Raw genomic sequence first — 26,674 nt, 5'->3', positions numbered from 1 at the left:
CAGCCATGGCACGGGGCAAATGCTCGCTTTGGAGCACATGAACCCAAGGGAACACACCAACCCGGACCTGGCTGTTGCAAGGCTGCTGCTCCACACCTCCTTTTGACTTTATTTCAAGCAAAAACAAATGCTGAGGTTTGCAGCAGGACAGGCAGGGTTCCTCTTGTGCGTGGTCCTGGCTCCAGGGGGCTGATGGTGCAGGGCACAAACAGGCCATGAGGTGAGCAGGGCAGTCCTTCCTCTGTGCCTCCAGCAGTTTCCAGTTCTCCTTCCTGATGTTTTATTTTTGATCTCAGTTTTTTCAATTCTGTTCCCGCCTAAATGAAGGACAAGCAAGGAGAGCTCCCCCCTCCCTCCAGCACACCCCAAGGTGGCCAAAGTGAGCAGCCAAGGCACAGAGCTGCTCCAGCTGCCCCTGCCCATCCCTGAGGCTGCTGGGGTGTGTGGCAGTCCACTCCTCCTCGAGGGGGAGTGTGGCCATTGGGATGCTGTTTATCCAAGCAGCTCCTTGGTCTTTGCTGCCAGCAGCTTGTCCATCTCCGTGGCAGCCTCATCTGCCATTTGCTGGATCTGTGGCAAGACAGTACAAATCAGAGTTCTGTGGGAGGTGGTGCCACAGTTCAAAGGGAAAGGAATGACTGAATCACCCTTTGGAACAAAGCTTGAAGTCCCAATAAAACCCCAACAGAGCTGGGGCAATAAATGGCTTTTCATCGGGATTCCCACTAGCCCTCAGGGAATTTGTGCCAGTGTGGCACCCAAGGTGTGAGAGCAGGGACTGGTCAAAGGCTCTGAAAAGAGATGCCCATACAAGCTCCTGGCTGAGCTAAGTGGCTTGGTCAGGTTTAACAGAGACTCAGGGCAGAGACCTGCTGGTGCTGGCACCAGGGAAGAGGAGCTGTTACCTCCTGCAGCACTATCGGAACACAGCGGTAACAGCCTGTGCACGTGCCAGGAATTCACACATCATTAACAATCTGTTCATTTCTTGTAAAAAGAAAATGGTGATTGCTCAAGCCCTGCCCAGGAATCAGCTCTCTTGGTAACAAGAAATGGGCATGGCCAGTGTGCAGAAGAGATGAAAATGTGCAGGCAGGTAAAGACTCGAGCACACCAGGGGTTATGCACTGGTTTCACAGGATTAACATCTGCTTGTTCCCAAGGTCTGACAATGACCTTTGCTCATGATGAAAAATTTGGGTACAGGAAAAAAATTCCACTGGAGATGTTACCTCTACCAATGCAGAAAACCATCTGTCTGCTCTGGGAGAGCTGCTTCCCAACAGGATTTGGTTACAATGGCATGGCCATTTTTCCTGCTTGCACAAACGCTCTGTATATCGATGTTTATTTTTGTGAGCACACAGAGAACTGTCCTGGAGCATTTGTGATGTATCTAACTTTAGCTGTTAATAAACAAACAGCTAAGAAGTAATGGCCTGCCTTCAGAGGCATCAATTCAGCAGAACACTTAGGCTTGTGCCTGAGTTTATGCCCAAGTAATTGACTTTAGTGACATCTGCTCTTAGGGAATTAGGCATGTGCTTAAGTATTTTCCTGAATTGGAGCCAAAAACGCAGAACAGAGATAATCTTGCAAGCCTTTTCATTAATAACAACTGGAGCAAAGCTCATTAACACCAGTTTGCAGTGGCCAGGCACTGCATGAGTGGTGGTACAGCTGTGGTCGTGGATTGTTTTGCTCCCTAAATTCTGCTGATTTATGCAACAATCCCTCATAGTATAAAAGCTTTTAGGGGAATTTTTTTTCCTGTGTCAGCTTACAATCATTCATATCATAAATCTGGCTCTGAGCTTGAAGCCCCAAATTTCACAAAGCAGATACAAATGTCATTGCCAACTCCAAAAATTCATCCCAGGGCTGCCCATTCTCCCACTGGGTTCTCAGTGCTGGGGATTTGTCAGCAAGGGCTGGGACAAACACACCACAGAGCTGTGAGACACCATCATATGGCAGAAGGAAAGAAAAGTTACCTGCTTTTCCAGCAGCCAGATGGTATCTTCTGACACTTTGTTCTTGAACTTCTTTACCTGGGTGATGCTTTTGCTTCGCACCTTTCTCAGGGCTTCTTTGGACTTGTTGGTGGACTGCTTGGCCAGCTTGACCAGGCTCTCCCTGTGCTCTCTCGTGACTCTAGGAGAGAGAGGAGAGGAAAAACACCAAAAGGAAAAGCAGTGTCATGTGTAGCACAGCCAGATTTATTTTCTGTGAAGGACTCTGGGTAAATGAGTGAGCCTCTCCAACTGGTGCTGTCATGCCCAGGGACACACAAAAGCTTCTGGTTTTAGATGGAGCTGGCTCTGTGTGGAGACCCTGTGTCATAGGGCAGAGGGACTGAATAGCTCAGGGCACGTTTTTATTCTGCTGTGGTCCACCTGAGAAAATCTGCCAGCTCTGCACAGCATCCCAGGGAAGCAAGTCTGGAGCCTAGAATGGAAAATTTCCAGGCCAGCCCTAAGCTGGGGATCTTGGACTGAATCTTGCTTTGTAGTTGTTGCTGCAGTGCCTGAAAGTCATCTTGCAATGTTCAGACTTTCCTTACTTCCTGCTGCCAAAGCATGTGTGGGAAAGAGGAAAAATCCAGCTCCAGACCTGAAAGATGGAACTGAAAAGTGTCACCCTAAAAAGCACAATCCTGCAAAGTTGGGAGGATAAGTCTGCTCCTGAAACCCGGATTTGTCTCCCTGCAGCTGAAGAGCCTGAATTACGTACCTGGAAGCTACAGAGCTTTTCTTTCACTCAATCTTATTCCAGCTCACCATGACCTGGATTTCCCACCAAGATGATATGGACACCTGGTTTGACAAGAGGATGCTGCTGGACATGGTAAGCCACAGGTAACTCAGCAGAGGAGAATTTCAGGTGAACCTTCCCCCTGATGTGAGACCACAAGAAAATGTTCAATTTTCTATCCCAAACTAAAAACTGGTGATGAGTGGGTCTGGCCATCAAAAAGGCTCAGGAATGGCTGATGTGTCCCCTCAGCTCGGGTCAAGCTCCAGCACCTACAGCTGACCACTGTCAACTGCTGGTGCTTAACAATAATATTTAAATTATTTTCAAAGCTCTTGGAGTTTCCAGACTGCCTGGAGAAGGAAAACCTTGGTGCACTCCCTGAGACTCACTAGCAGGAGAACGCGTGGGGGTGATACTGCAAAATAAACATTTCACAGGAGTATTTAGAAATTGGCTGCAGCAGCCTGGGTCACCAAAACCCTGGGGCCAGGACTCTTTCCACAGAGAGCTCAGGAAATGTGGGATGAGAGTCCCTGGGCTCTGCCCCACAGTGGGTGTGAGTTACAGGGGCTCTGGGGGCACAGCTGGACCCTCAGCCCGTCCCCACAGCCAGGTGTTTGGCAGCAGTGTCTGCAGAGGCACTGGCCTCTCACCAGCCATCCCTATTTCACAGTGCCAGAGGGAAGAGGCTTCCCAGAACCAGTGAGCACTTACAGGAATTTGGGATCGCTAGGAAAGCTGGCAGACCCAGAGAGCAGCACCCAGCCCTAGAACCCAGGGCAGCCCGGCCTGTCCCTTTCCTGCTGAGGGACTGTGGAGGGAAGTGCCAGGGAATGTCACATGGAATCTCACAATATCCTGAACTGGAAGAGTCCAACTCCTGGCCCTGCTCAGAACAACCCCAAAATCCCACTCTGTGCCTGGGAACATTGTCCAAACATTCCTGGAGCTCTGGCAGCCTTGGGGCCGTGCCCATTCCCTGGGGAGCCTGGGCAAGGCCCCACCACCCTCTGGGGGAAGAGTCTTTTCCTCATCTCCAGCCTAACTCATCTCATGTGGCAGGAGGCTTCTGGTCAGCAGAGGCTCGAGCCTGGCCCAAATGCCTGACCAGGAGGAGCGAGCAGGGATCCTCGTGGTTCCCCTGCACCCCAACAACGACACCTCTGGGGCTTCTCATGTCTGACCTCCCAGCCAGAGCCCCACGGCACATCTGGAACCCCCAAAGCCGGCTCACAGGCACAGGTCTGCATGAGGTCACGCTCTCAGGCAGCTTTTTGGGGGGGTGGGGAGTCAATCCTGGCTGCTCAGCCTGGAGGAGGGAGCTGGGAATCTCTCCCATCTCCTGCTGGGTGGGAGGGAGCCGCTCGGCAGCAGGGCTGCTCAGCTGTGGGAGCCCGAGCTCGGCGATCCGAGCTGTGCCGAGGGTATCATTCGCCTGCCCGGGGCTGCCGAGCCTTGAAGGAAATGTTTTTGTTTATGCAGCGCTGCCAGATTTCCTCTGCTTCTTGGCACTGGGTCACAGCTTTCATGCCTCCTTGTCTGTCTTTATTAACACCAATTTCTTTTTATCACTGCGCAGTGCCGGGGAGTTTCTCAGCGGGTTTTATGTTCCAGCCAGACTGTGTGTAAATTCTCAGCAATGTTACCAATAATGCCAGGAACGGACACTTTTCCAAGCAGATGCTGTTTCTGGTTAAGGAATCCATCAACACGAGCCAGGCCCGAGGTTTCTAAGGACAGTTGTTTTAATCCTGCCCTGAGATCTGGGACTTTTAAGCTGTTCTTAGGTATGTTTTCTTTTCTGTCTAGTAACCATTGCCCCTACCCCCTCTTAAAGCCAAAACAAAGTGTGAAGTGAACTTGGGGAAAGTGTGTCAGATGGGGAATGAGGACAAGGTCCCACCCAGCTGCCCTCCCCTGCAGCCCATGGAGCACCAGGGTCAATCCCTGCCATTCCCCCAGGGACAGCCTTGTCCTGCCTGGACCAGGGCAAAGCCTGCTGAGTGACATGTCAGGGGGGTCACAACACACACCACACCACAAGGAACATCTTTTTTTCTGCCTCCCCCAGCTCCAGGGGTTTAAGCACTGCAGCCCTCCATGTCCCACCCCTGCGTGTGGCAGAGCAGACCCTCAGAGAGGATATGACCCAGCTCGGCTCAACACAAGACATTTCTCTTGGTAAGAGCAATTTCTGTACCTCCAACACCAGGAATTTCCTGTGAAGGAGAGGGATTAGTTAAAGGAAAGCAGCTAAACTAAACACTCTGCATTCATAATTGCAGATAAACACAGGGTGCAACATTTATTGCTCAATAAAAGGCAAGCGAGAGGCTCCTGACGATGAGCAGGAGCAGCTCAAAACAGCTTTGGGGTGTTTTCACATGACATTTTTTGGTCCTTTCTCCCCATAGTAGGTATCTTTGCGTATTTCTTAAAGGCCAAAGGGAAAAAAAAGGACTCACAATGAGTCATTAAACTTTCAAATGAGTCATCTGGCTTTCAGTAAAGCATGTGTAAAAATATTACTGATTTACAAACAATATCCAGTATAACACAATGGGTCCAAAAAAGATGAATCTAAAAATGAGGCAATACCATAAAAGACAAGGTCAGGTCAAATTCGGCCAAGAGATCAACCAATACAAACGTTCCCATGGCTGGTTTTCTTTTTTTTTTTTTTTTTTTTTTTAATTTTTATTTTTAAACCCTCAGAGGTTACTTTTTATACAAATAAATATTGCCTATGCAGTGCTAGCCACACAAACAGGAGAATGCCTTGGGGAGCAGAGGGATCCTGGCACAAGTAAACACCAACGACACGAGTGTATTTTTTCTGTTAAAACTGCATTGCAAAAACTAAACTGATAGAATAAATACTGAAAAGCAAGCTCCATTTTTAAATGCTCTGTTGAAACACTCTGGAGCACAGATGGACCTGCACAAGGGAAAATATGACATGTGTGTCCAGCTGACAGGTCAGTCTAAAGAGTGGTTTTAATAACAGGTAAGGACAGTTTGGATTTGGTTTTATTTTTACCATGCCTCCCTTCATGAAAGAACCAAAGTCTGCAGAACCAATATTAATATTGTCTCTTCATTTCTGATTTGTTGCTTATTTTGCACACCTGATGTAATTTTGCAGTTTCACTGCATCTGTCTGTCATATATTCTTTCATGAAGTGCTGGAAATAATGCAAAACTTTGAAAATTTAAAAAATTAAATGAGGGATATAATTATTTCTGCCCTGCCTTTTTCGTTAGGGGGCTTTAAAAGGCTGGAACGGTCTGTTTGTCTTTTTGATAAGTGGCTGAAACTCCCAGAGCCCCAGACATGTAGCTAGAGAGCAAAAGGGACTGGAGATGCCAGTGAGGGCAGACCCCCAGGGCACAGCTCTCAAGCCAAAATCCTTAACTCAGGACTTCCCAGGCTCCCAAGCAGCCAAGAAGGGACCAAGAGCTGCAACCCTGACACAGGAGAGGAACACGGGAGCACACGAGGCAGAGCTTCCCTGGGAAGAGAAGACTTGTTTTTGCTCTGCAGCACCACAGAAGATAGTGACAGACCGTACACATTTGTTTAAAAACACGGTATTTTGTTAAAGCTTGGGATTTGCAGTTTTGGAGTTTCTTCCCCTGCAATTCGTATTCAAGGATGACCCAAGTGCCCATTAACAATCAAACCACTGTGCAGCAACCCGGGAGCCTCAGCAATTACGAAGATAATGGTGCCCTCCTCCTCCTCTGCCTCCTCTCCTGAGGAATGGGGGAAGGGCAGGGAGCACAGGGAAAGAAAATCAGCAAATAGAATGATAATGTCATTCCCTCTCACCGACAGCAACGGAAGGCTGCAATTAGACTTCTCTGATCAAAATGCTGGGTAAAATTCCACAGACTTTTTAAAGGAGATTTACAGCACAAGAAATACCTGGTTCATCATTACCAAGAAGTCACCTGCTTGTGCAAGGAAGTGCACGTGCAAGGGGTTTGTGCACATCCCGTGTGGGAGCTGTTTGTCTTTACCATGGTGTGAAACCACGCCCAGCCACACCTGCCCAGGGTATTCAGATGCTCCATAAGGTCTGAGCACCCACAGGAACTCATGACTTTTCCTTGTGCCACCCAGCCCTGTGACAGGCTCTGTGTGCCAGCGAGTGGAGCTGCTGGGAGCTCTCTAATTTCATCTGAATGGACCCCCATTCCAGGCAGAGCCAGGATCACTTCTCCTGATCCAAACTGAAGCACGGATGCAGAAGCACCTCCTGCCTTGTCCAAGGGCTGGGAGACACTTGTGCTGGGTGAGGGAAGTGATGCTCAGCCCTTGCCCAGGGGGAGCCTGTTTTTCCAGCCCTATACCAAATCTTCCACACAGCCATCAGTTACAGACTGTGTATTACACAAAAGTGTGAGCAGATTTTTCTTTCAAAGCTATAAATTTCCTGCCTCTCACTTTCATCAGTTCCTTTTAGTGCTCTCTGCAGCAAGGTGCTACTCTCCCCTAATACTACAGGTTCACTGCTGCTGTTCTGTGCTGGTGTAATTCCAGGAATTTAGAACAGGGCAGCAAAGAATCAGTCCCTGAATTAAAGCAATACAGTTTCAAAAGCCTTTGGCTCTCTCTTTCAAAGTGCTGCAGCCAGCTAGGACCAAGCTTCCCCTGCAGAGGAAAGATGAAAAATAAGACCAATCATCAGATGCCAAGATGTGGTGACTTAGAGCTCAGACACTTGGAAGAGGTTTCACAAGATGCTTTTAAGGGCTCTGATTTTTTCCCAAACCTGAACTCTTTGGAAAGCAGCTGCATGGGGATATGCAGCAATCATGCATGTTTACCCTCTGAAGGGGACTCACTGCAACCTCCTGTGTTATCCTGCATGATGATGAGCTCGGGCATCAATACTCACTTGGGAATTGGCACCCGAATCATCGTCCCGTCCACCTCTGGGTTCAGGTTCATGCCACTCTCCCTTATAGCCTTCACAGCTGCAGCTGTGCTCTGTAAAACAGATCAAAAGGTAAAGGGAATTAGGAAATAATCATTCCCATATGCCAGAACTCTGTCAATAGTTGGCAATCCATCTCCATGGAACATGGAAACATTTACTTCTGTTACCAGTAAGATCAGGAAGTTACATTGGTGCAGAGAGCTTTGATCAAACCAAATGGGAAACTACGGCCGCTCGTATTGGGGTAGGGGGGCACGGAGGGGGAGAGGGGAAGCGAAGCAACAACAAAAGAAAACTGTTTTGCTTCTTTGAAACTATTTGAATGGTTTGAGGCAACGCAGAGTGAAACCGCAATAAATTCCCAAGGCAGGGCCTGACTGTGGCAAAGGAGATGAAAGATTCTGAGCATTTAAAAATTCCAGTTGAATGTTTCCCCCTAGAAATCACCCAGTGCCAATTCTGAAACCTTAAGGAACTTAACCACTTCAGCACTACAACCTGACCACAGGACAGCAGGGCAGTAGCAGATGGCTGCGAACCAGTGCCTGTGCCCAGCTCTGTTTATTTTACAGCTTATTACTGAGGATTAACTTCTCGAAACTCCCCCGCTGCTGGCTGACACCCTGCTCTGCTTAGAAGGTGGGGTGGCAGGTTTGCCTGGTGACTGCAAGGTGATTAAAAGGCTTCACCTCCATCACAGGGCGCGGGTGGTCCTCTACAGTGTTCCATGCTTTGGGGTTAAAGCAGAGTTTGACTGGAAGCTCCCACAGGGCTCTGCCAGGTCACTTCATTCTCGACTCTGAAAAGCCCCAGGAGTCTGTTTTCCTGTGGCACTCACATCTCCTACTAGGCACGATGCTATTTCTGATACTCTTTGCCATCATTAACTTTAGCTCCAGGCTGCTGCAGTATTTATGTAGCTTAGACTGTATTTATAAAGCTCAGCTTTTGCCAACTGAGGCACAAACTAAAACTCTGCAGATTTGTTCAGGTTCCTGATGTGTGACATCACTGAATGCTCTGTTGGTGTTCTGTAGGAGACAACTGCTGTCCCCTGAAACTACAAGGGCAGAGAAAACGCAACCAAAGTGATCTCAGCACGTTAGGAATGTAAATGTGTTATTCCGTGGACAGTGCTTGTTCTGCAGGAAAGAAAGGCTCAGTAAAAGCTGAGTTGTTTAACATAAATATTGGAGGAGATAGAAGAAGAGGAAAATAATGAGAGAAGAAAAATATTGCAATATTGCCCCCATCCTCCTGCAGCCCATGAAAAAAATAACTGTATTTAAAAAAAGTGGTGTTTGGTTTTGTAACTCTTGGGAAAACAGACTGGCTCTGCAAGTCCTTTTCTATGATTATTTTATTTCTCAGACTCTTCAAGCAATTTTATTTGCTTCTCAATGTCATGAAGTACTGACTATATGCTGTAAATAATGACATCAAGTGATTGTGTCTGTGATGGTTTTAGTTCAGTCTATCACAAAACAGGTATGGGTATAAAACAACAGTATTGAGAGAAATGGCTCAAGTGACAAGTGGTCCTTTGGCTTAAAAATCAAATGTAGGCAATGCTATGTAGAGGAGATTTAATTTCTCACATGCCCATTTCTCAGCCTGAGCTCCTGCTTGGACATGGGATAAGCCATGGAGGGGCTTCCCCAGCCCTCTCAGCGCCGACACTCTGCAAGACCTTGCTGATGAGGGGCCTCCATTCTTCAGAGCCTTTATGCACATGGGATACACTTTAAGAAACACTTAGGCATCAAGTGCCTTACACTGACCTCCTCTGAGACTTTGCTGACTTAATTAATTGGGGAAAGCCTTTGCAAAATAAATAGAGATAAGCCTTGGCAAAGCTCCAGCCCTGGAGCGGGATGAATCGTTAACCTCACGCTCGCTGCTGCTCCCACGTGCTCGGCTCCGTCGGTGGGACCTGCTGCAGGGCATCACAAGGGCTTGATCCTGAGCTGGGATTTGGATTTGCTGCCTCATTTAGGGGCAGGTCTAAGGCTCCTGCAGAAAATTAAAAGAACTTGTCTCTCACAGAAGATAAATCAGAGCCTCGGGTTCTGACCTGGAGGTGCTGCCAAGAGAGGAGCTGGCCAACCTCAGCAGTGCCCGAGTCAAGCTCTTTGACAGCACTTAGCATGAGCCAGCTCAGTCCCACCAGGGAAGCTGTTCAGAAGCTCACAGGCTCCATCAGCAGCTTCTCCCATGAACTCTCTGGGGTATCACAGCCCTGGTGATACATAAGCAAGTTTCAGAGGCATCTGATGAAGTCCCCAGCAAAAATTCCAATTACACATCTGGTTCTGTGCATGGCTACATCTTGACAAGGAACTGAAGTAAATACAATGGGGCTGATACAGCATTGCAGCCACGTGCGCAGTTCAGGTAAGTTTGTGTGTGCTCAGGACTTCCCATAAACGCATGGGAAATGGGGAGGGCTGGAAGGGCACAGGTAATCCTGGCATCTGGTCCATGATGCTTCGTGTTGTTTTGCAGATCCAACTGAGGGGAAAGCACCTGCAAAGCAAATCCCCGTAACCATGGCACTCCTTGGATACAACCCTGAGAGCAACCACAGCACTCCGTAACTCTCCTCTGACCCTGTGCTGCTGCAGGTGAGCTGCTCTGGGAGCCACATGGGGCTGGGGAGTTGCTGTCAGCAGCAAAATGCCCCTTCTGTTCTGTGTCAGCACAAAGTGACACAGCCCAGCCTGAGTCTGCAGCCCTGCCACGTTTGACTGATTTTGTCTAAACGCTCCTTTGCTCAGCATCAACCTGTTTGTTCTCATGGCAATTATCTCCCCTCCCAATGTGCCCTTACCTCTGGAAAATCGGTCATGTTCACTATCATAAGCTGCGGTGACTTCTGTGAGATCTGCCCCAGCTGGTTCAGTGGAAACTTCCCATCTTTTGTCATCACAGTTATGTGATCCAGGGCCCCTCAAAAGAACCAAACACAGGGAGGTTCAGTGTGATAAACCAGTGTGCAGCGACGCTGAAGAAAAACACATCCACACTGTCCCACTTCCCTTCTGCCATGCAGAATACAGAGGTTACAAAGGAAAAAATGGTGTTTATTCAGACTTCAGGTGCTGTTTGTGTTCAGGCATCCCCTGTGTATTCACAAGCTAAATATTTCAAAGCTGCTTTAAAGCACAAAAACATGAAAACAAAACTCTTGTTTGTTTTTGCTGCTAGAATAGGAAAACTAAGCAGGATTGTTAAGAATTAAAGGGAAATGGTTATTTTTTAATTCTTACAGCTTAAAGAAAATCAAAATGTTGCCATAAAAATCAAGACAAATATTGTCTTTAACTTAGCAGTGCTCTCTAAAACTCCTCTTTTTTTTCTCCAGGCCCCCAGAGGGGTGTTGTACACTGCCTAATTTAAAGTATTCAGTTTCTCCCTGAGCTACTCTTAATCTGCTCTCTACTTTCTGCTGCAAAATGTTAACAGGCCAAAAGGCACATGGGACAGGAGGTACTTTATCAGTGCAATTAAAAAAAATACCTATGGTTCAAATAAATAGTTAAGAGACTGAGCTACGCTTTCCAGCTCCATTAAAGACAGAAGTGCCCCTGCCAGAGCTGGGGTGGTGAATGATTCAAACTTGGTCATTGTTTAATGTTAAATTTTATCCCTGAAACTTGATACACTTACAAATGCGTATGTTCAGAGTGTTACGGTAACTGCAGCCTAGTCAAACATATTCACATTCCTTCCTAAAACACAAAATCCACTACATGAACGAGGCCTGTACAGGTCACTACCCACAAAGATGCACAGCAGAGAAAAAGTTTGTATATGCCAGACACCAGCCCAATGGCAATTTCCAAAAGGCTAATTTAATGGCAATTGGATTTTTCCTGCCCTACTGCACCATTAGCTGACAACCTGCTTCTCCATCACATCTGCAAACAGTTCAGTTAGACACTTTTGACATCTCCCACTTAAAAAAGCTATTTCCAGGAAGCTATTAACAAAAATGGATTCTTCCTGGTCAAGCTCAGGGTGAAGAAAGCCTCTAGCTGGGGATGTCAGGGCTGTAGCAACTGGATGCCCAGCGGATAATTCCAGGAAAAAAAAACCAATTTTGGAAAAATTGGAGTTGTCCGCTACTAGGATTTGTATCCTTATTTACATACAAGGAAGTTACCAACCTGGTGAGGTTCTAACACTGAGACTTCTGCTGAAGTCTTCTTTCAGAGCTTCTATGACTGCCTGCATGTCTTCACTGGTTTCCTCCAAATTGATAATATCCTCAACTAGGGCAGCACTGATATTCACTTTGGCTTGACTCTGCCCTTTACCTTTAGCTGCAGATTACACAAAAAAAAAAAATTAGTTTCTACTTCTGACAAGTTAGTTAGAAAGTAGAAAGAAGGTATTAAAGGCCTGGTCAGATTTACAATTGAGTCTAAGATAAACTGAAGTAAAACCAAAGTAACTGCATTTTCTAATGAGTAAAGAGCTCAGCACTTGAGCATGTTAGCCAAAATAAATAAATATATAAAATTATATAAATATTGAGAGATTGCAAAACCATGAAAAAACCAGTTGTTTTTACCTTTTTTGGTAGCCAGCTGTCTGCTCAGCAGCATCTGCTGGACACAGGCTGGGCAGCCTCTGGGAGCCTGGGGCAGCCACCTGGTCATGGCAAACGAGGACCGGTGCAGCAGGGACGGGAGAGGGCGGAGGCACCTCAGTGCCAAAGCCATTGCTCACAGCTCCTCTCTGATCCACGTGGAGAAGAGAAAGGCAGGCGGGCTGCTTGGCCTGCTAAAACCAAACAGATTCAGGTCTTAGTGGCGGCTGTGGGGGCAAGGTGACAGCTCAGTGATGTGGGCAGCAGGTTTGGGGTTCTGCAGTGACCAACGGGCAAAAAGTGAATAGGGGTCGGTGGCTTCCAGCCCGTGCCCACGGTATCAGCATGGCCTTCACACGTGTCCAGACGGGTCTGACACAAAAACCACGGCTGCTGAGCGGGAACAGCTCACCACGGTATCTATCGGGTGCTTGCACATCAGCTGGGCCGAAACTTTAATTTCTGTCTCACGAGGCCTGACACCTCCACACTCACAGGGTTTATTCATTCCAGCCTCGGCCGTTCGAGGCTCCGGGGAGTTTTGGCAGCTGCGGCTCTGCTGCGCTCAGAGCTGCGGCAACACCGACGGGACTCGGTCCCCGGGGAGCTGCCGCGGGCGGCCACCGGAGGAACCGGCCCTCCCTGCGCCGGGGGCACCCGACCCCTGCCCCTCCTCCCCGGTGCCGGTCCCGGTCCCGGTCCCCTCCGGAGCCCCCGGCCCCGCACAGGCCCCGCCCCTCGGCCCCGCCCACACCACCCCCCGCTTCTCAGGACGCCCCGGCCCGCTGGCCCCGGTGCCCCGTGGAAAGCCGGGCCGAGCAGCGGGCATCGGGGGCCGGCGATCGGGAATCGGGGTCGGGGATCGGGGCCCGGGGGCGGTGAAGGGGAGGGGAAGGCGGGGGAGGGCGGGCGCCAGCGCCTCGCTCACCGTCACAGCCCCGCGCGTCCCAGCAGCGTCATCGGAGCGGGCCGAGCGTGACGTCACAGAGCGGCGCCAAGGGCGGGGCGAGGCCTGCGCGGGCACGGAGCGGCCGCGGCCCCGCGGGGGTGGTGAGAGCGGCCCGGGCCGCCCCCCGCGCCACCCGCACCCTCCGCACCCTCCGCACAGCCATGGAGCCGGGCCGCCAGGCGCTGCCGCTGGAGAACGCCTCCATCCTCTCCGAGGGCGCGCTGCAGGACGGGCACCGCCTCTGGATCGGCAACCTCGACCCCAAGATCACCGAGTGAGTGACCGCGCGGCACCGCCGCGATCCGCGCCCTGCGGAACCCCCCGGGCGCCGCCCCCGCAGCGGCACCGCCCCGGACGGGGCCGTGTTCCCGCATCAGCACCGAGCCCTCCCGGGCGGTGCCGCATCGCCCCTCCTCGGGCCCTGCCCTGCCCCCAGGGCCCAGCCTGAGCCCGAGCACTGCTCCGTCTCTGGTGCCAGCACCTCTCCGGGGTGTTGGGGGTGTTCCCGTGCCCGGCAGGCAGCACAGGCTGCTGTAGCACTCCCAGCTCCTGCCTCTGCCCCGCAGCGAGAGGTGACAGTCGCCCACTCGAGCAGATTTGCACTCTGAGGAGCAGCCCGTGCCTGCTGGGCGCTGATGCAGGCAGGGAGTCGCCTAAAATGTGGGTGTGTCTGTCTGTGGGGTATCCCCCACAGACCGAGGGGCTCAGAGGCAGGTCCTTGGCTCCTGCAAACAGCACCCACCCCCTGAGACGCTGCTCGGGCTGGGAGCCCAGGGGCTGAAAACATCCCTGTCCTCTAAAGTAGGGAAGTGTAGAATATCAGGTTGGAGACTTCCAGGGTGACAGCAGTACAAACAACGGTAAAGCAAGGCACAGCCCTGGAAATTGTAACCCCGAGTGGTTGGGGTTTGCAGAGAAATGAGAGTGGGCAGGGAAGACCTGACAGCCAGGGATCTGTGTCAAACAAGAGCCTTGTTTTGGTATTTTGCTGGGTGTGAGTTCAGCGGAGGAGAGTGGCTGGAGCAGTGGATGGTGGGGAGTGGTGGGCTTGGCTGCTGTGGTGGGTAAGTGCATGAATCAAACACATGTGTGAGCATTTTGTGTTTTCTCCAGGCTACAGATAATTATCTCCTGAGCAAGCATAACATTTGAACAGCTAAATTGTCAAGGGGACATGATGTGCTGTCCAATATTTGGATAGTGTGCTGTGAAATCACTAGGTTGTATAAAAAGGAAAGCAAACCAAAACAATTTGGGCTTTACACACTCATAACAAACAAGCATTTTTGATTAACTATTGTGTGTGTCTGCCGTGGAATACTTTTTCTTCCTGGTTCTTTTTGTGTGTGTGCAGGTGCTGGGGTTTTATTCTGAGTGTGGTTCATCTGAACAGAGCAGCTCCCTAATAGCCTCTAAATGGAATCATTAATGCATTGTGATTTCAGCCATTCAGCTTGGGGAGGTTTCTGCATTAATTACCACGTCTATCCCACAGCTCTGTTACTGTGGTCTGTCCACATTCACTGACCACATACAATTAGATATAGGAATTCTTGAGTGTTGTTTGCTGGGTCCTTAGGGATTCAGGAACTGGGTTAGAGTGAGGAGAGGAATGGAGGACGTAAGTGCATTGGATCCTCCACTCCCCAGGGTGATCCTCAGTGCTGTCAGACCCGTTCAGTAGAGGTTGCTCCTTTTAATCTTGGCCAGATAAGTAATAGCTTTATATGGCAAAATTTACTGCTTTCATCACTTGGATGGAAGTGAGTTTGGTGTTTCCTCCAGGGTTCTCAAACCTAAAGGGCTTCCATGCTCCTGAATGTTTAAAGTTTGCCCAGTGATGAGTGACAGTGCTTTCTGCTTATTTCAGGCTTTATAATTCTGTGTCTTCCTTTTTGTTTTGCTTTAAAATGGCTCTTCTCTCCTGCAAATGATATTGTATGTCCATTTCCTTGTGAATAAAGGAAGAGGAAGCTCCTTCTAACACATTGTCAATGTAGAGAAAGTGTGTGGTCAGTAAGTTTCTATAAATCATCTTGACCCTTTTTCTCTCATGCTAAGGGCTTACATCTCTTGTTCTAGTTGTTCCTCTGAATTATTCCTGTTGAGGTTATTATTCACATGACTAAATCAAACCCCTGAAAACGAAATGTTTCTGCATTTGCTGCTTTTATCTGTTTTTAAAGAGTTGCCTTTGTTATTTCTATGTTGGATTTGTTTAAGACAGAGTAAGGTTGATTGAGTTGTTGGCAGAGTTAATAAGTGGTTGTGACACTCTCAAGCAGAAATGAGATCAAAAAGTCTTGAATCAATCCAAGACTTCCATTTAAAGAGCAAACCGTAGCTGCAGTCATGTGCTGGGGCGTTACATATTGGAGCACAAGCTGCAGGAACAGGCATTTATAAATGTAGGGCTGCCCACAAATTACAGCCTGGGAGCTGATGCTTTTGGGAGGTTATTGCACACCCTGAGTGACTGTGACTCAGCTGGGGGTGCTGGCATATCCTGTGCACTGGGTTACAGTGGCTCTTCAGCTGGGCATTCCTCCTTGCTGGTAGTGTTTGTGGGTGACTTCTTTTTTCCAGCATCCTTGAAGGGATTGTCTGCCTGTGGAAGCAGGTGGTGTTGGGAGTCTCCTGAGTGTGTGCTTAGCAGCTGCAAGGAGGAGGGCTGGCACCAGGGGACCTCACAGCTGCTGCTGACAAAGGACGGTGTCTCCAGGCGATCCAGAAGCTGTGAGGTCCCTGCCATGGGGTCTGCATGAGGAGAGCAGCAGGTGGTTCCTTGTGGTTTGGTGTCACCACTGTCACCATGGGCATCTGGTGCAGCGTTTGTGCCCCAGCTGCACAGCAGGGCAGGGGCTGTGCTGTGGCTCAGCTGTGTGATCTCATCACTCCTCAGTGCTCCCATCCCGTGGGGCAAAACCACGTGGTTTCGTTACCTCTGCGTGTGGCAGGTGGGGTAGAATTGCCTCCTCTGCCCAATCCTGTTTGTAAAGCCTTCTGAGACCTTTCAGGGTTTTGGACAGGCAAAGATTTCATTTTCAGCTCTCTGGTTCATGTTATCTGATTTCCCGTAGCCTTTCAATGCCCATTCATTTTCCACGGGTATGAAGTAGCTGGTGTTCAATTTCCTCAGCTGTTGTGCTGCTTGTCGAGGATCCCATCTCGATGAGTCTCACCTAGAAAACAATGTGTGCACAAGCTGTTGTTACAGACCCCCGCTGGCTCCCAGTGGGGCAGAATTCCTCACAATAATAGTTTTCGCATGTGGCCCGGTCCCCGCGCGGGATCCTTGGGACAGCATTGTTCAGAGGAAGCCTTGCCTGCGTCTGAATAGCGCTCGGGGTGCCAGGAGGAAGAGAGGAGGAAAAGGAAATGGGGGAGCTGCAGGTTTGTCTCGCATTCACATCAGATGACAGGAAGTGGAGATGGAGGTTGGCCGCGGGATCTGTGCAGCGTGGTGGGGCCGCAGCGGTGCCAACAACTTCCAAGCTCTGGATGACCCACGTTGTTGCCATAGTAAAGCTTTTTACATCTTCTCACCTTTTTTTTTTCATAAGGCTTCAGGTTTTCCATGACAGTTTTCTTCTTCGGTACCTCTTGGCCTGAAGAACTACTTGTCAAGTTACTGTTAATGCCCTCATTATTTTAACAATAACAAACCATAATCACAGCCTGAAGCGTTAATTACACGAGATTTGTGAGCTGTTCCACCTTGAGGAGGTGACCTGCAGTTGTAAAATTGCAGGCATGGTTGGAAAAAGGATTCTAAATAAAATAGATGACATAAGTTGCTTCTAGACTGTTGATGAAATTTGTTTTAAAGAAGCAACTATCACCTCACTGCGAAGAAAGTACTATTTGAACACAGATGCTCTCAGAAAAAAAACACCCCCAAAGAGTTCCTTTTGGCAAGGCAGCTGCAAGGTTTTTAGTGCAGAACTCAGGGAGAATCTTCCCTGCCCTTCCCCTGCCTCTGTAATGGCCAAAAGGGCAACAGCATCCTGGTGGTAAGGACTTTATTTCCATACTGCTGAAATTCCGAGGGCTTTTTTGTAGCAGTATGTTTACAGAAACAAACCTGAGGTGCGTTTACATATTTTGGAGGCTCTGGAAGTCCAACATGTGGAGTTTTTTATACATCATGTCTCCAAAGTCAGTTTTTCACTTGCACATCTGTGTCTGCTTGTTGGAAGTGTGAGGTGGTGAAATTTGGCTACTGTGTAATCAGCTCCTTTTCTTCGCCCTGCTCTTTTGTGTTTCCCTTGCTTTCTGAGCAGAGTTTGAGAGCTCATGGGCTTCTTGGAAGACCATGCACTTCATCTGTATTCCAAAGGATGTAGGAAGCCTTCCATAATCAATGACAATGTGTGTGTTCCCCCGGGGGATAACTTGGCCCTTCTGCACCGCTCGTCTGTACACACGCTGCACCTTCACCTCTTTAAAAGTGCACATCCTGAATGTCCACCGTGACCATCCTGTGGGATGACTCACATTCCTGGAACTTTCTTGCCTGGCTTCTGAGGCTTAACAAAGGGCTAAAGGCCCTTTTCACACATCCTATCAGGCTTTATTAGGAAAAATGTTGTCTGCCCTTCCCCTTTGGACGGTCCCTGTAGTCGCCTGGTGCACTTGGCTGTCTTGGACCACTACTGACCATTCATGTCTGGACATGGGAGGTTTCATCCAGTGCCTGGTGTTATCCTGGTAGGCTCTGTGAGCTCTGAGTGTTACCTTAAACACTAAAGATTGGGGTTAGACTGTGTGGTTTGCTAGCAAACACTGTACAGCTGCTTGGGAGATGAGTCCTGTGTAAGACACCCTTATTAAACACTTAAATAATCCTTAGAGGCCAGGGATGGGGTCAGGCAGTGAAGGAACAATGAGTGTCACTTTTCTCCTAGGCCAGCCAGTGTTGTTAAACACTTCAATCCCAGGGAACCAAAAAAAGCTGCAAAGAACTTTCAGGATTAGATGTGGCCTGTACAGCAAATGTGCTCCTTGTTTTAAGTTGCTCAATGCAGTAGATACTAAGCAGACAGATTTACTCTGGCTTTCCCCAGTTTTATTGGAAACAGCACACTCCCCACTGGATGGCAGGAAGATAATTGGCTAAAGAAGTGTCTGACTTCCATGAACATGTCACTGAAAAGCTGTCTGAGCCAGAAGCACTGGCAGATTTGGGCTGGATGATACTGAGGGCTGGCCGGTGCCTTTGCCTTTTTTGTCGAGGTCTACTGGCAATTCCTGGCTGCAGGTTGTTCTGTTTATTCTTCTGTTTTCCTACATCCCCATCTTTTCCAGGCAAGTGTCTGTGTGCCCTGGGGTGTCCTTGCCAGTGCACTGACACTGGTTGGCACAGGGAAGGGATGAGTTTGTGCAGGGAGAGGGAGGGCAGCAGGAGGAGCAGGATCCTGAGGGATGCAGGGTGCTGTGGATTATGGGCTCAGACTTCTTGTGCTGGGAGAAGAATACAGGGGGAGCTTCAGGTGGTCACATCAGGGCTAGAGAGGGGGAGACAGGAGGGTTATGTTTAAAAGCAGGAGTGATTTAGTGAGGCAGGAGGCAAAGCCCTCCCAAACCCCTTGGGAGTCATTGCATAATAGTCCAAAAGGCAGCTATTAATAGATCTTCTGTGTGCCCTTCAGCTGGCACTGCTGGGAGGGAGCTTTGTGCCTTGGGGTTTTGGAAAGTCACTGGTAACACTGCTCAGAGCTGTGGATGCTGAAGGGGTGCTGCACAGGGCACCCACTTCTGCAGGGAGTGGGGAATGTGTGTGACTCAGCTGAATGTGTTGCTACCAAGTGTGAGCTGCATGTGTGTGTGTCGGGGGTTCCTCTCTATCTCCTCACTGTCAGTGGGATGAACCATGTCACAAATGTTTTCTTTTCTCTTCAGATACCACCTCCTCAAACTCCTTCAGAAGTTTGGCAAAGTAAAGCAATTTGACTTTCTCTTCCACAAGTCTGGTGCTCTCGAAGGGCAGCCGAGGGGTTACTGTTTTGTCAACTTTGAAACCAAACAGGTAAGTTGCTCTTTATCTAAAGTTCTGATACAAATGACTGACTTCTTTCCCCTTATTTAAAACTACAACAGGAAGGGATAAATTCAGTACTTGGTCTACACAAACCCACAGATTCTAACAGCTCTGCTCTGTCACAGCCACTTTGTGCCTGCTCCTGGAAGTAGCAGTAGTGATTCTCCTCTGCTGTCTTTTCCTGAATCCTGCTTTTTAATGCTAACCAGAAAGGGCCAGTTCTTTGGTCCATTTTGCAGCTGGTGATAAGGATGTCAGAAGAGCCCTGACACTGTGCATTAGCTCTAGAAAATTACTCATAGCAAGGTGGAGCAGCATTGCCATATATCTTCAGCTGCTGTGAGTCAGGTTTTATGGGAGTGTCCCAAAACTGCTGAGCCCAGAACAGGACGGAGTGGATCATGGTCCCAGTGCACAGGAGCGGGGTCTGGACTGAGCAGGGGTAGGTGTTAATGACACACAGGTAACCTCTGGAATGAGTCACAGTGTTTTCTCCTGCACCAGAAACCTTCCTCCAAATGCTGTTCCCAGGGCCTCCATGTTTGGTATTTTCAAAATTGAGTATTTTCCCCATTTCGTCCCCCAAAACAAATGAAAGAATTAAACAGCAAGGCTGATAAAGTCTGGTTACTGGGAGTCTTTTGAAGATATCCCTAGATTGGGATACAGTGGGATAAACTTTCTGTGCTGTCAATGAGCTGTACTTACAGTAGGTTGAATAACAAAGAAAAAAAGGCTCTTTCTATGTAAGTCAGTTTTGAGTAAAGGCTTGGTTTGTTTATGGAGCTCTCTTCCCGTGCAGGAAGCAGAGAAGGCAATCCAGTGTCTCAATGGGAAGCTGGCCCTTTCCAAGAAATTGGTGGTGCGATGGGCACACGCACAAGTCAAGGTAAGCTGGTTGCTGGAAAGAAGAGTTGCTTTTAGTTTGCAAAATTGAAAAACTTTAATACTAAAGCCTTCTTATCAAGTCTGTCTTGGACTGGCAAAAAATAGTTTCAGTCTGTTCTAGGAAATAACTTGGAGAGTTGATGTTTACAATCTACAGCTTCTCCTGTCTACCCAAACTGTGCTGGATTAGCTGTGAGTGAGGACAGGCCCTTTAACCTGGGGTTCTTTGGGAGGGGGTTTCTGGTCAGAGCAGTGTGAACAGATTACTTCTATAAATGTCCATGTTTTAACTTTTCCCAAACTTAGTGAGTAATTGGCTGGAAGTTTGAATCCTTCCCTTTGTGGTTTTCTGGATAGGAGAGGTATGGGAATTCCCAATTACCGGTTACTGTGTTACTTTGTTCCACTTCTGAAAGCACTTATGCGGCAGCAGCTCTAATTAGTTTTGACTTTAAAGTAACATACTCTGCATCTAAGCTAAATATCCTTTTATTCCTTGTTCTGTCACATAAACAATCAAGTTTTTAAGATTGACTTAGGCAGTACCTTCTGGAACATCCTTATTTTAATTTTTTTAAATTCTTGTCTTGTTTCTCCTACAGTTATTTACTATCTTGTATTTGATAAAGCAATTTATTTTGAATAACTTTCTTTGCAGATAAACAGATTTTGGGGGAGGCAGAGAGGAGATGCTTGTTGCTATTTTCTTTTGGGTAGTTCTCTTTTAGCGTGTGTTGATTATCCTCCAAGCAGCTTTCTGCTCTGTCTTATCAAGTATATTAGTGCAGCTGTTTCGGATGCTTAAAAAACCAGACCAGGTATCTTCATTAAAGGAGACCACATTGTTCTGGTTACTGACTTCAAGGGCTCTTGTCTGCACATCCAAGCTTGTGCAAACCCAGTCTCCATTTTCTGTAGCCGTGGAGCTACTGGAGCGCCACGTGCTTCCGGATGCCTGAGGAATGATCAGGCCACGAAAGGAGTCTGAGCTGGAGGAGTGAGTATCTGCCCAGCTGCTCCGGGGTCTGGGGAGCAACATGCATAAATAATCACCTCGGTTCACATGGCATTTTCTAATCCCTGAATGGAAAGACTTAACAGCACAAAACTTTGGCTTATTGTAACAAGAGTTTGTTTTAGACAAGACCAGCACGGTGCTGAGCAGCTCTGAGATGAGTGGCCAAGGCTCACCAGACGCTGTCAGTTTGAGCAGCTCTGCTGAAAAACAAACCTGACTCTGTGCCAAGCGAAATAAGGAAGCAGAACACTGCAAATAGTTCAGGAGGCCCGTTGCCCACAGAGATGACAGACTCACAAGCTGCCTTCTACAGAAAGGAGGTGGTTCCTAACTGGTCTTTTTTCTTTTCTTTCCCACCTTTTCTCCCAGCACTGCCCAGTTCCATGCAGTCATGTGCTCGGGTTACCTTCTGGCTCTGCACATAAAGAGCATAGCAAACAGTACAGTAGTTACCTTCAAATTTACCATCTTTGCTTCCTGCCTTACATGGAGGGGAACAAGAAGTGACAGGATAAGGTTTAAGGATCCACAGTACAGTGCACATAACTGTTCAGTATCCAGTCTGCATTCCATGTTGGTACTAACCAAATACTGTGGTTGGGATTTCTTTCAGCGTTTGGCCACCAAAATCTTTCCTAGCAAAAGCTCCACAAAACCTGAGGCTATGTTAATCCAGCTTTAAAGTCCATCTGTGGGAAATGTTTCTTTGTTCCTAATTGCAGCTGACTCAGTCCTTGGTCTCTTGCTTGCAGAGATATGATCACAATAAAAATGAGAAGATCCTTCCAATCAGTCTGGAGCCGTCTTCCAGCACAGAGCCGCCCCAATCCAACCTAAGGTAGGAGGTGGGTTGGGTGAGAGGTGACCCAGCTGTGGGGCTGGCAGGGAACCAGCTTCTTCCCTTTCAGTAAGATTTAGAGTTGTTGGCATTGTTTGTGTTAAAAATCTAGCATGGCAAAAAAGCTGTTTTTGAAAGGGCAGTGCCTGTGAAGTCACTCACTTGATGGGGGATACTTCAGACTGGAAGTTTATTTTCTAATGTGCAAAGCCAGTGGCTGGTAGGAAGGGAATGAGGTGAGGAGGGGTATTGGGAATGTGTAGCACTCCAGCTCCCTTGGCCAGAATCACTGCACTTCATGTGGATTTCAGTGAGAGGGTTTTTACTGTACTAATTTGTTTCAGCAAAATGCTTATGAGCAAGAAGTTCTACTATAGTGGCTGAAGATTAAAACAAAATCACGGGTAGTACTTCGCATAAAACTATTTTTTTTGTTTTTTGTCAGTGGTTTTTTGCCTGTGTAGGTCTTGTCTGTGGGATGTAGTTAAATTCTCCAACCTATGCATTTACCTAAAGCACATGGTGCTGCTTTGCTAATTCAGTTTGTTTGAAAGGGTGTGTGGTTTTCCTCTGTGTTCTGTCACTGGAATCCTGTGAGGAACCAGGACCAGATTAATGCATTTTCCCAGAGATAAAATGAGCTTGGAATTCAGAAGTAACAGGCTAGGAGGTAAAGAGCAGAGGGGTTTGAGTCATGCAGATTGTTAACTGCATCAGTGGCACAAAGGGGTTGCTCTAGTGAGGATGAATGGTGCAAGAAGCCACCGCGGGGAAGGGAACATTCCTCCCCGTCCATACCCAGTGGAGGATAGTGAATAACAAAAGTCCTAGGAATTTGGGGTGTAACCTAGGATAGCTTCTCCCTTTGGGATAAACCCTGCTAATGCTGAAATAATGTTTCTTCCTGACCTAATTGGAGTCTGGGGTTTTCCCATCCCGAGCGGGCTGTAGCTGGGAGGAAGTCTGGCTTTCATTTCTCTGCTGTTCCCAGCAGCCTGCTCCGAGCTGTGCTCTGCTGCACATGCTCAGACCTCCTGAAATGACATCATTTCACATGAAGTAGGAAGGCTTGTCGTGTTCTTGTCTCACTCAGCGTCCTCAAGAAAGCTCTGAATAGGTGCAGGGGCCGTTATTTTGGGGTGCTGAGGTGTCCCTTGGAGGAGCAAACCCGTGCAGAGGTTGAAATGCAGCAGTGTGGGCTCTGGGCAGTGCATTCCTGCTTCACTGTGGATGCAGCAGTGGGGGCTGTCTGGCCCCTCCTTGTGCAGTGAGGATTCTCATGTCAGCAGAATCTCTGGATTTCTGTAGTTGGGTTTCATGCTAAGATCAAGCTCAATTTCCCTTCTGCTTTTTCTCTTTCCAGTGTCAGTGCAAAAATAAAGGCCATTGAAGCCAAGCTGAAAATGATGGCAGAAAATCCAGACGCAGAATATCCTGCAGCACCTGTTTATTCTTACTTCAAACCACCGGATAAGAAAAGGACTACTCCTTACTCTAGAGCTGCCTGGAAATCCAGAAGATGATGCTTATGAGTGGATGATGGTAGCAAGAAACACTGCTTTGTATACCTGGAGTCCTCCAATGCTTTTGTACTTTTGTAGAGTGGGAAGGACGATGCCACCTGAGCAGGGCACGGCCAGCACAGCCCTCTGTCACACCTGAGGGTCTGCGCCTCCTGCCAGTGCAGCTCACAGCTGAAGGCTGTTCAGAGAAATAGGTTCCCTTCAAAGCCTCTGATGAACACACAGGCAACCTCTCCTTAAGTGTGCATTCATTAGCCAGATTAGAAACAGTAACCAGCATTCGGAGTAAAGCACATCCAAAAATACTCCATTTAACTGATTACTTTTTAAAGTATTTTTGAACAAAATGTATTCCAATTCGTGTTTTAATGGAAGGGGAAGCACTTGGTTTTGATTAACATGTGCTGTAGTTATCATGGAAAAACTTTTTCATCTCAATAAAACTCATTTTAAATAGATCTTGCAACACCTTTAGTAACTGTGCATGCAATATTTTATATGCACCAAAGCCAATTGATTTTGCATTTTGATTTGCAGACTCCAGAATGTTACTTTATGACGTGATAACCTTAAGCTAATGACACAGCACAGGTATTTTCAGTGTCATTTAGGCTGTAGGTGTGTGCCTGCATGTAGGAATTAGTGTATTTACACACCACTGAGGTCTGTGCTGTGCCCTCAGCTTTGGCATTTGTGTTCAGTGGTCCCTGACGGTAGCAGCTCCTCATGAGCCAGATGTGACAGTGTGAGAGTAACTGCAGCCTCTGAGACATCTGCCAAGCCATGAGCCTGGTGTTTGCCCCCGTCCTGCCCAGCTTTGCTTTCCACTGGCTGGTCGAGGTGGTCAGCTGCCTCTTGGTGTGAGGTGGCACCAGTGTTTGTGGTGAGCTGGTCCTGCTGTGAGTGGGATTGCCCCAGGGGCCAAGTCCACAGATCTGATGGAAGGCATTGCTCTGAACCATCTGATCCGCAGCACGTTTTCCCCCTAAATGTCTGCAAAATAGAAATCTGAGGAAAAAACATCTTCTGGCAGCGTTTTCTCATTTGTGCACACAGTGCTGTGACTGCATGTGCCGGGGGATGTCAGAGAGCTCACGTGCTCAGGTCCAGGTGACACTGGTCTGATTTTCCAATGTTTGCCCTCCCCAGCCCTGTCAGACCTCATCGGTCACTCTTGAGCTGCTCCCCCAAGCTGCTTAATGGTGGTCTCAAACAGGAGGAGGAAAACAATTTGGAAACAGACCTGGTTTGTGCAGGCAGGAGTTGCTCAGTGGCACAGCCCAGGGAGGTTTGTACTCCTGCAGCAGCAGCACACCTCCCTCCAGGCAGAGCTCGCTTCCTGCTGCCGAACCGAGCACCTGGAACGGAGCCGTGCCTGTCTGTGGTGGAGGATTGTTGAAAGCCTGAATTGTTCAAAAGTAGGTCTTGTGCTGTTAATGTTTGTTTCCTAGTTTTTGGGTACCTGAGTAGAGGGAAAAGTGCTATTCTTGGGAGTTTGTACCCCTCTGAATGTCAGTGACACCCATTTGCATTTCTCTGTGAACAGCCTGTGTTTGTTCCTGCGTGGTCTAACATTTGTAGCTTTCCGGGTCTGTATCTGCATTGTTTAGAACAGCTCTGAATTCTGTTCCCATTAGGAATTTAGAAGATACCTGATTTCAAATGGGTGTGTGGCTGTGCTCCCATCAGAAACATACTTTGATATTTATTTGTATTTAAATACAATTTGTTGAAATTCTTACAGCTCTAAATAAACATTTAAAATGCATGTTTTCCTCCAGGAAAGCCGAGGGTGGCAAGCAGGAAGTGAGTGAGGGTGGTAAATGCTTGGCATCAGCCGAAGTCCACGGACAGAATCTGGGTACAATAGCATCAGTCTTTTTTTTTTTTTAATTATTTCTTTGCACTGCCACGGTCGCTAACAGAAGTGCCTTGTCTGTCGCTCGGCCAGACTCAGACCTGGGGGAGCTTTATTGCAGGTCGGTGTTTGTGTTGGTCATTCCTGCTGCCGCCGGCCTGGCAGGCGCTGGTGCTGCCTGCGCTTCCCGGGAACGCTGCGGCTTCCCGGCGGCCCCACGCCAGCACCGATAGCGCAGCGAACCCAGAGTTCCTAACCCCAGAGCTGGGAGGAGGGAAATGCTCAGAAACGTTTTTTTCCATGAGCATCAACCCTGGGACTTGGCTTAACACCGTCGTAAAAGAGATTTGAAGAGCACCGGGGAGCGCGGCATCTCTGCGGCCGGCACCGGAGCCGTAAGTAGGGAGGTTGGCAGCTGGTGGTGGGAAGGAGCAGGGCTTGGTGCCTGGCTCCCGTGAAGAGGAATTGAGCTGTTTCTCACCTCCAGCCTACAGTCCTGTCCTCTGAGGGGGTTCCTTGCTTCCCCTGTGTTTCCAGCAAATCCTTGGGAGCAAGGTGGGTGACTGAGGGCAATGTTCACCGTGGCCACAGTGTGGGGTTTTCCTTGGTATCTGAACCATTCTGCCTGTGGTCACGGTCCGTCCTCACTTGGGACTGGCGTGGAATCTTCACTCTGGGAGCATAGAACATTCCCAACCCAAAATTCTGGGATTCTGGCCGAGCTGCTGCTTGACACGCTGCCACCTTGTTGCTGCCTTGTACAAACTCCAGCACTGGTGGAGGGAGCACATGGGGGTAAGAACAGGGATGGGCTCGGTGCTGATACCTGTTAGCTCCAGTGCTTTGCGTTCACCAGTCACTGCCCAGACCCTGCTCCTGGTGCAAGATGCGTGTTGGAGATCTGTCTGCTCTCAGCAGGCAGTGAGAGCAGGAGACCCTGCAGAGCCAAGACTTACTCCCAAGGCTGCGGAAAGGCAGAAGCTGGGCTGGAGTCACCCAGTTCCTGAGCCTGTTTTGCTTTTGTGGGGTCCAGAGAGCCTGGTCTGTAATCATGAGAGCAGTGCCAGCATCTGCTTGGGTGTGTGGTGCTGGACCGTGGTGCTGAGCCATGGCTGCCACAGCCCAGCACCACTCTGGGGATGCAAACAAACCCCACACGGCCCTGCCTCGACCGGTGCTGCGTAGGGGGACAGACAGCTTTCGTGGCTGTGTCCATGAAAACTCCTACGTGTTTCTTCTGGAGCAGCCAGAGCTAATTCAGAC

The 26,674-nt window shown here is 48.7% G+C and overlaps 2 protein-coding genes and 1 long non-coding RNA gene across 9 annotated transcripts; 2 read left to right on the top strand and 1 right to left on the bottom strand.

Annotated features, from left to right (window-relative positions):
• Window positions 1-72: 72 nt before the first annotated feature.
• MRRF (mitochondrial ribosome recycling factor) lies at window positions 73-13,305 on the bottom strand. Of its 6 annotated transcripts, none has more exons than XM_042052301.1 (7): window positions 13,226-13,305; window positions 12,280-12,488; window positions 11,873-12,028; window positions 10,534-10,652; window positions 7,662-7,753; window positions 1,995-2,154; window positions 73-570 (listed from the first exon to the last, which is right to left on the bottom strand). In XM_042052301.1, the coding sequence occupies exons 2-7, from the start codon at window positions 12,428-12,430 to the stop codon at window positions 493-495; spliced, it is 756 nt and encodes a 251-aa protein (XP_041908235.1). In that variant the 5' UTR covers window positions 12,431-12,488; window positions 13,226-13,305; the 3' UTR covers window positions 73-492. The 6 variants fall into 6 exon arrangements, with proteins under 6 accessions (XP_041908235.1, XP_041908236.1, XP_041908237.1 ...); XM_042052302.1 differs by having other exon boundaries at window positions 12,280-12,491; window positions 13,226-13,288; XM_042052303.1 differs by lacking the exon at window positions 13,226-13,305 and adding an exon at window positions 12,793-12,973 and having other exon boundaries at window positions 12,280-12,491.
• Window positions 2,764-11,442, top strand: LOC121676159. The gene is made up of 4 exons (XR_006020376.1): window positions 2,764-2,847; window positions 4,337-4,544; window positions 4,829-4,938; window positions 10,209-11,442. It is a non-coding gene; the product is annotated as an uncharacterized LOC121676159 (long non-coding RNA).
• Window positions 13,306-13,393: 88 nt separating the features above from the next.
• On the top strand, window positions 13,394-24,011 carry RBM18 (RNA binding motif protein 18). Of its 2 annotated transcripts, none has more exons than XM_042052309.1 (5): window positions 13,394-13,520; window positions 19,148-19,274; window positions 20,089-20,175; window positions 21,945-22,030; window positions 23,394-24,011. In XM_042052309.1, the coding sequence occupies exons 1-5, from the start codon at window positions 13,408-13,410 to the stop codon at window positions 23,551-23,553; spliced, it is 573 nt and encodes a 190-aa protein (XP_041908243.1). In that variant the 5' UTR covers window positions 13,394-13,407; the 3' UTR covers window positions 23,554-24,011. The 2 variants fall into 2 exon arrangements, with proteins under 2 accessions (XP_041908243.1, XP_041908242.1); XM_042052308.1 differs by having other exon boundaries at window positions 13,396-13,520; window positions 21,915-22,030.
• The last annotated feature ends 2,663 nt before the right edge of the window (window positions 24,012-26,674 follow it).

Source organism: Corvus kubaryi, unplaced genomic scaffold (assembly GCF_017639235.1).
Source record: "Corvus kubaryi isolate FWS band 111438036 unplaced genomic scaffold, C.kubaryi_AGA036_p1.0 78, whole genome shotgun sequence".
NCBI lineage: Eukaryota > Metazoa > Chordata > Aves > Passeriformes > Corvidae > Corvus > Corvus kubaryi.
The sequence above is the reverse complement of the archived record's forward strand: the minus strand, read 5'-3'. Positions and strand labels throughout refer to the sequence as shown.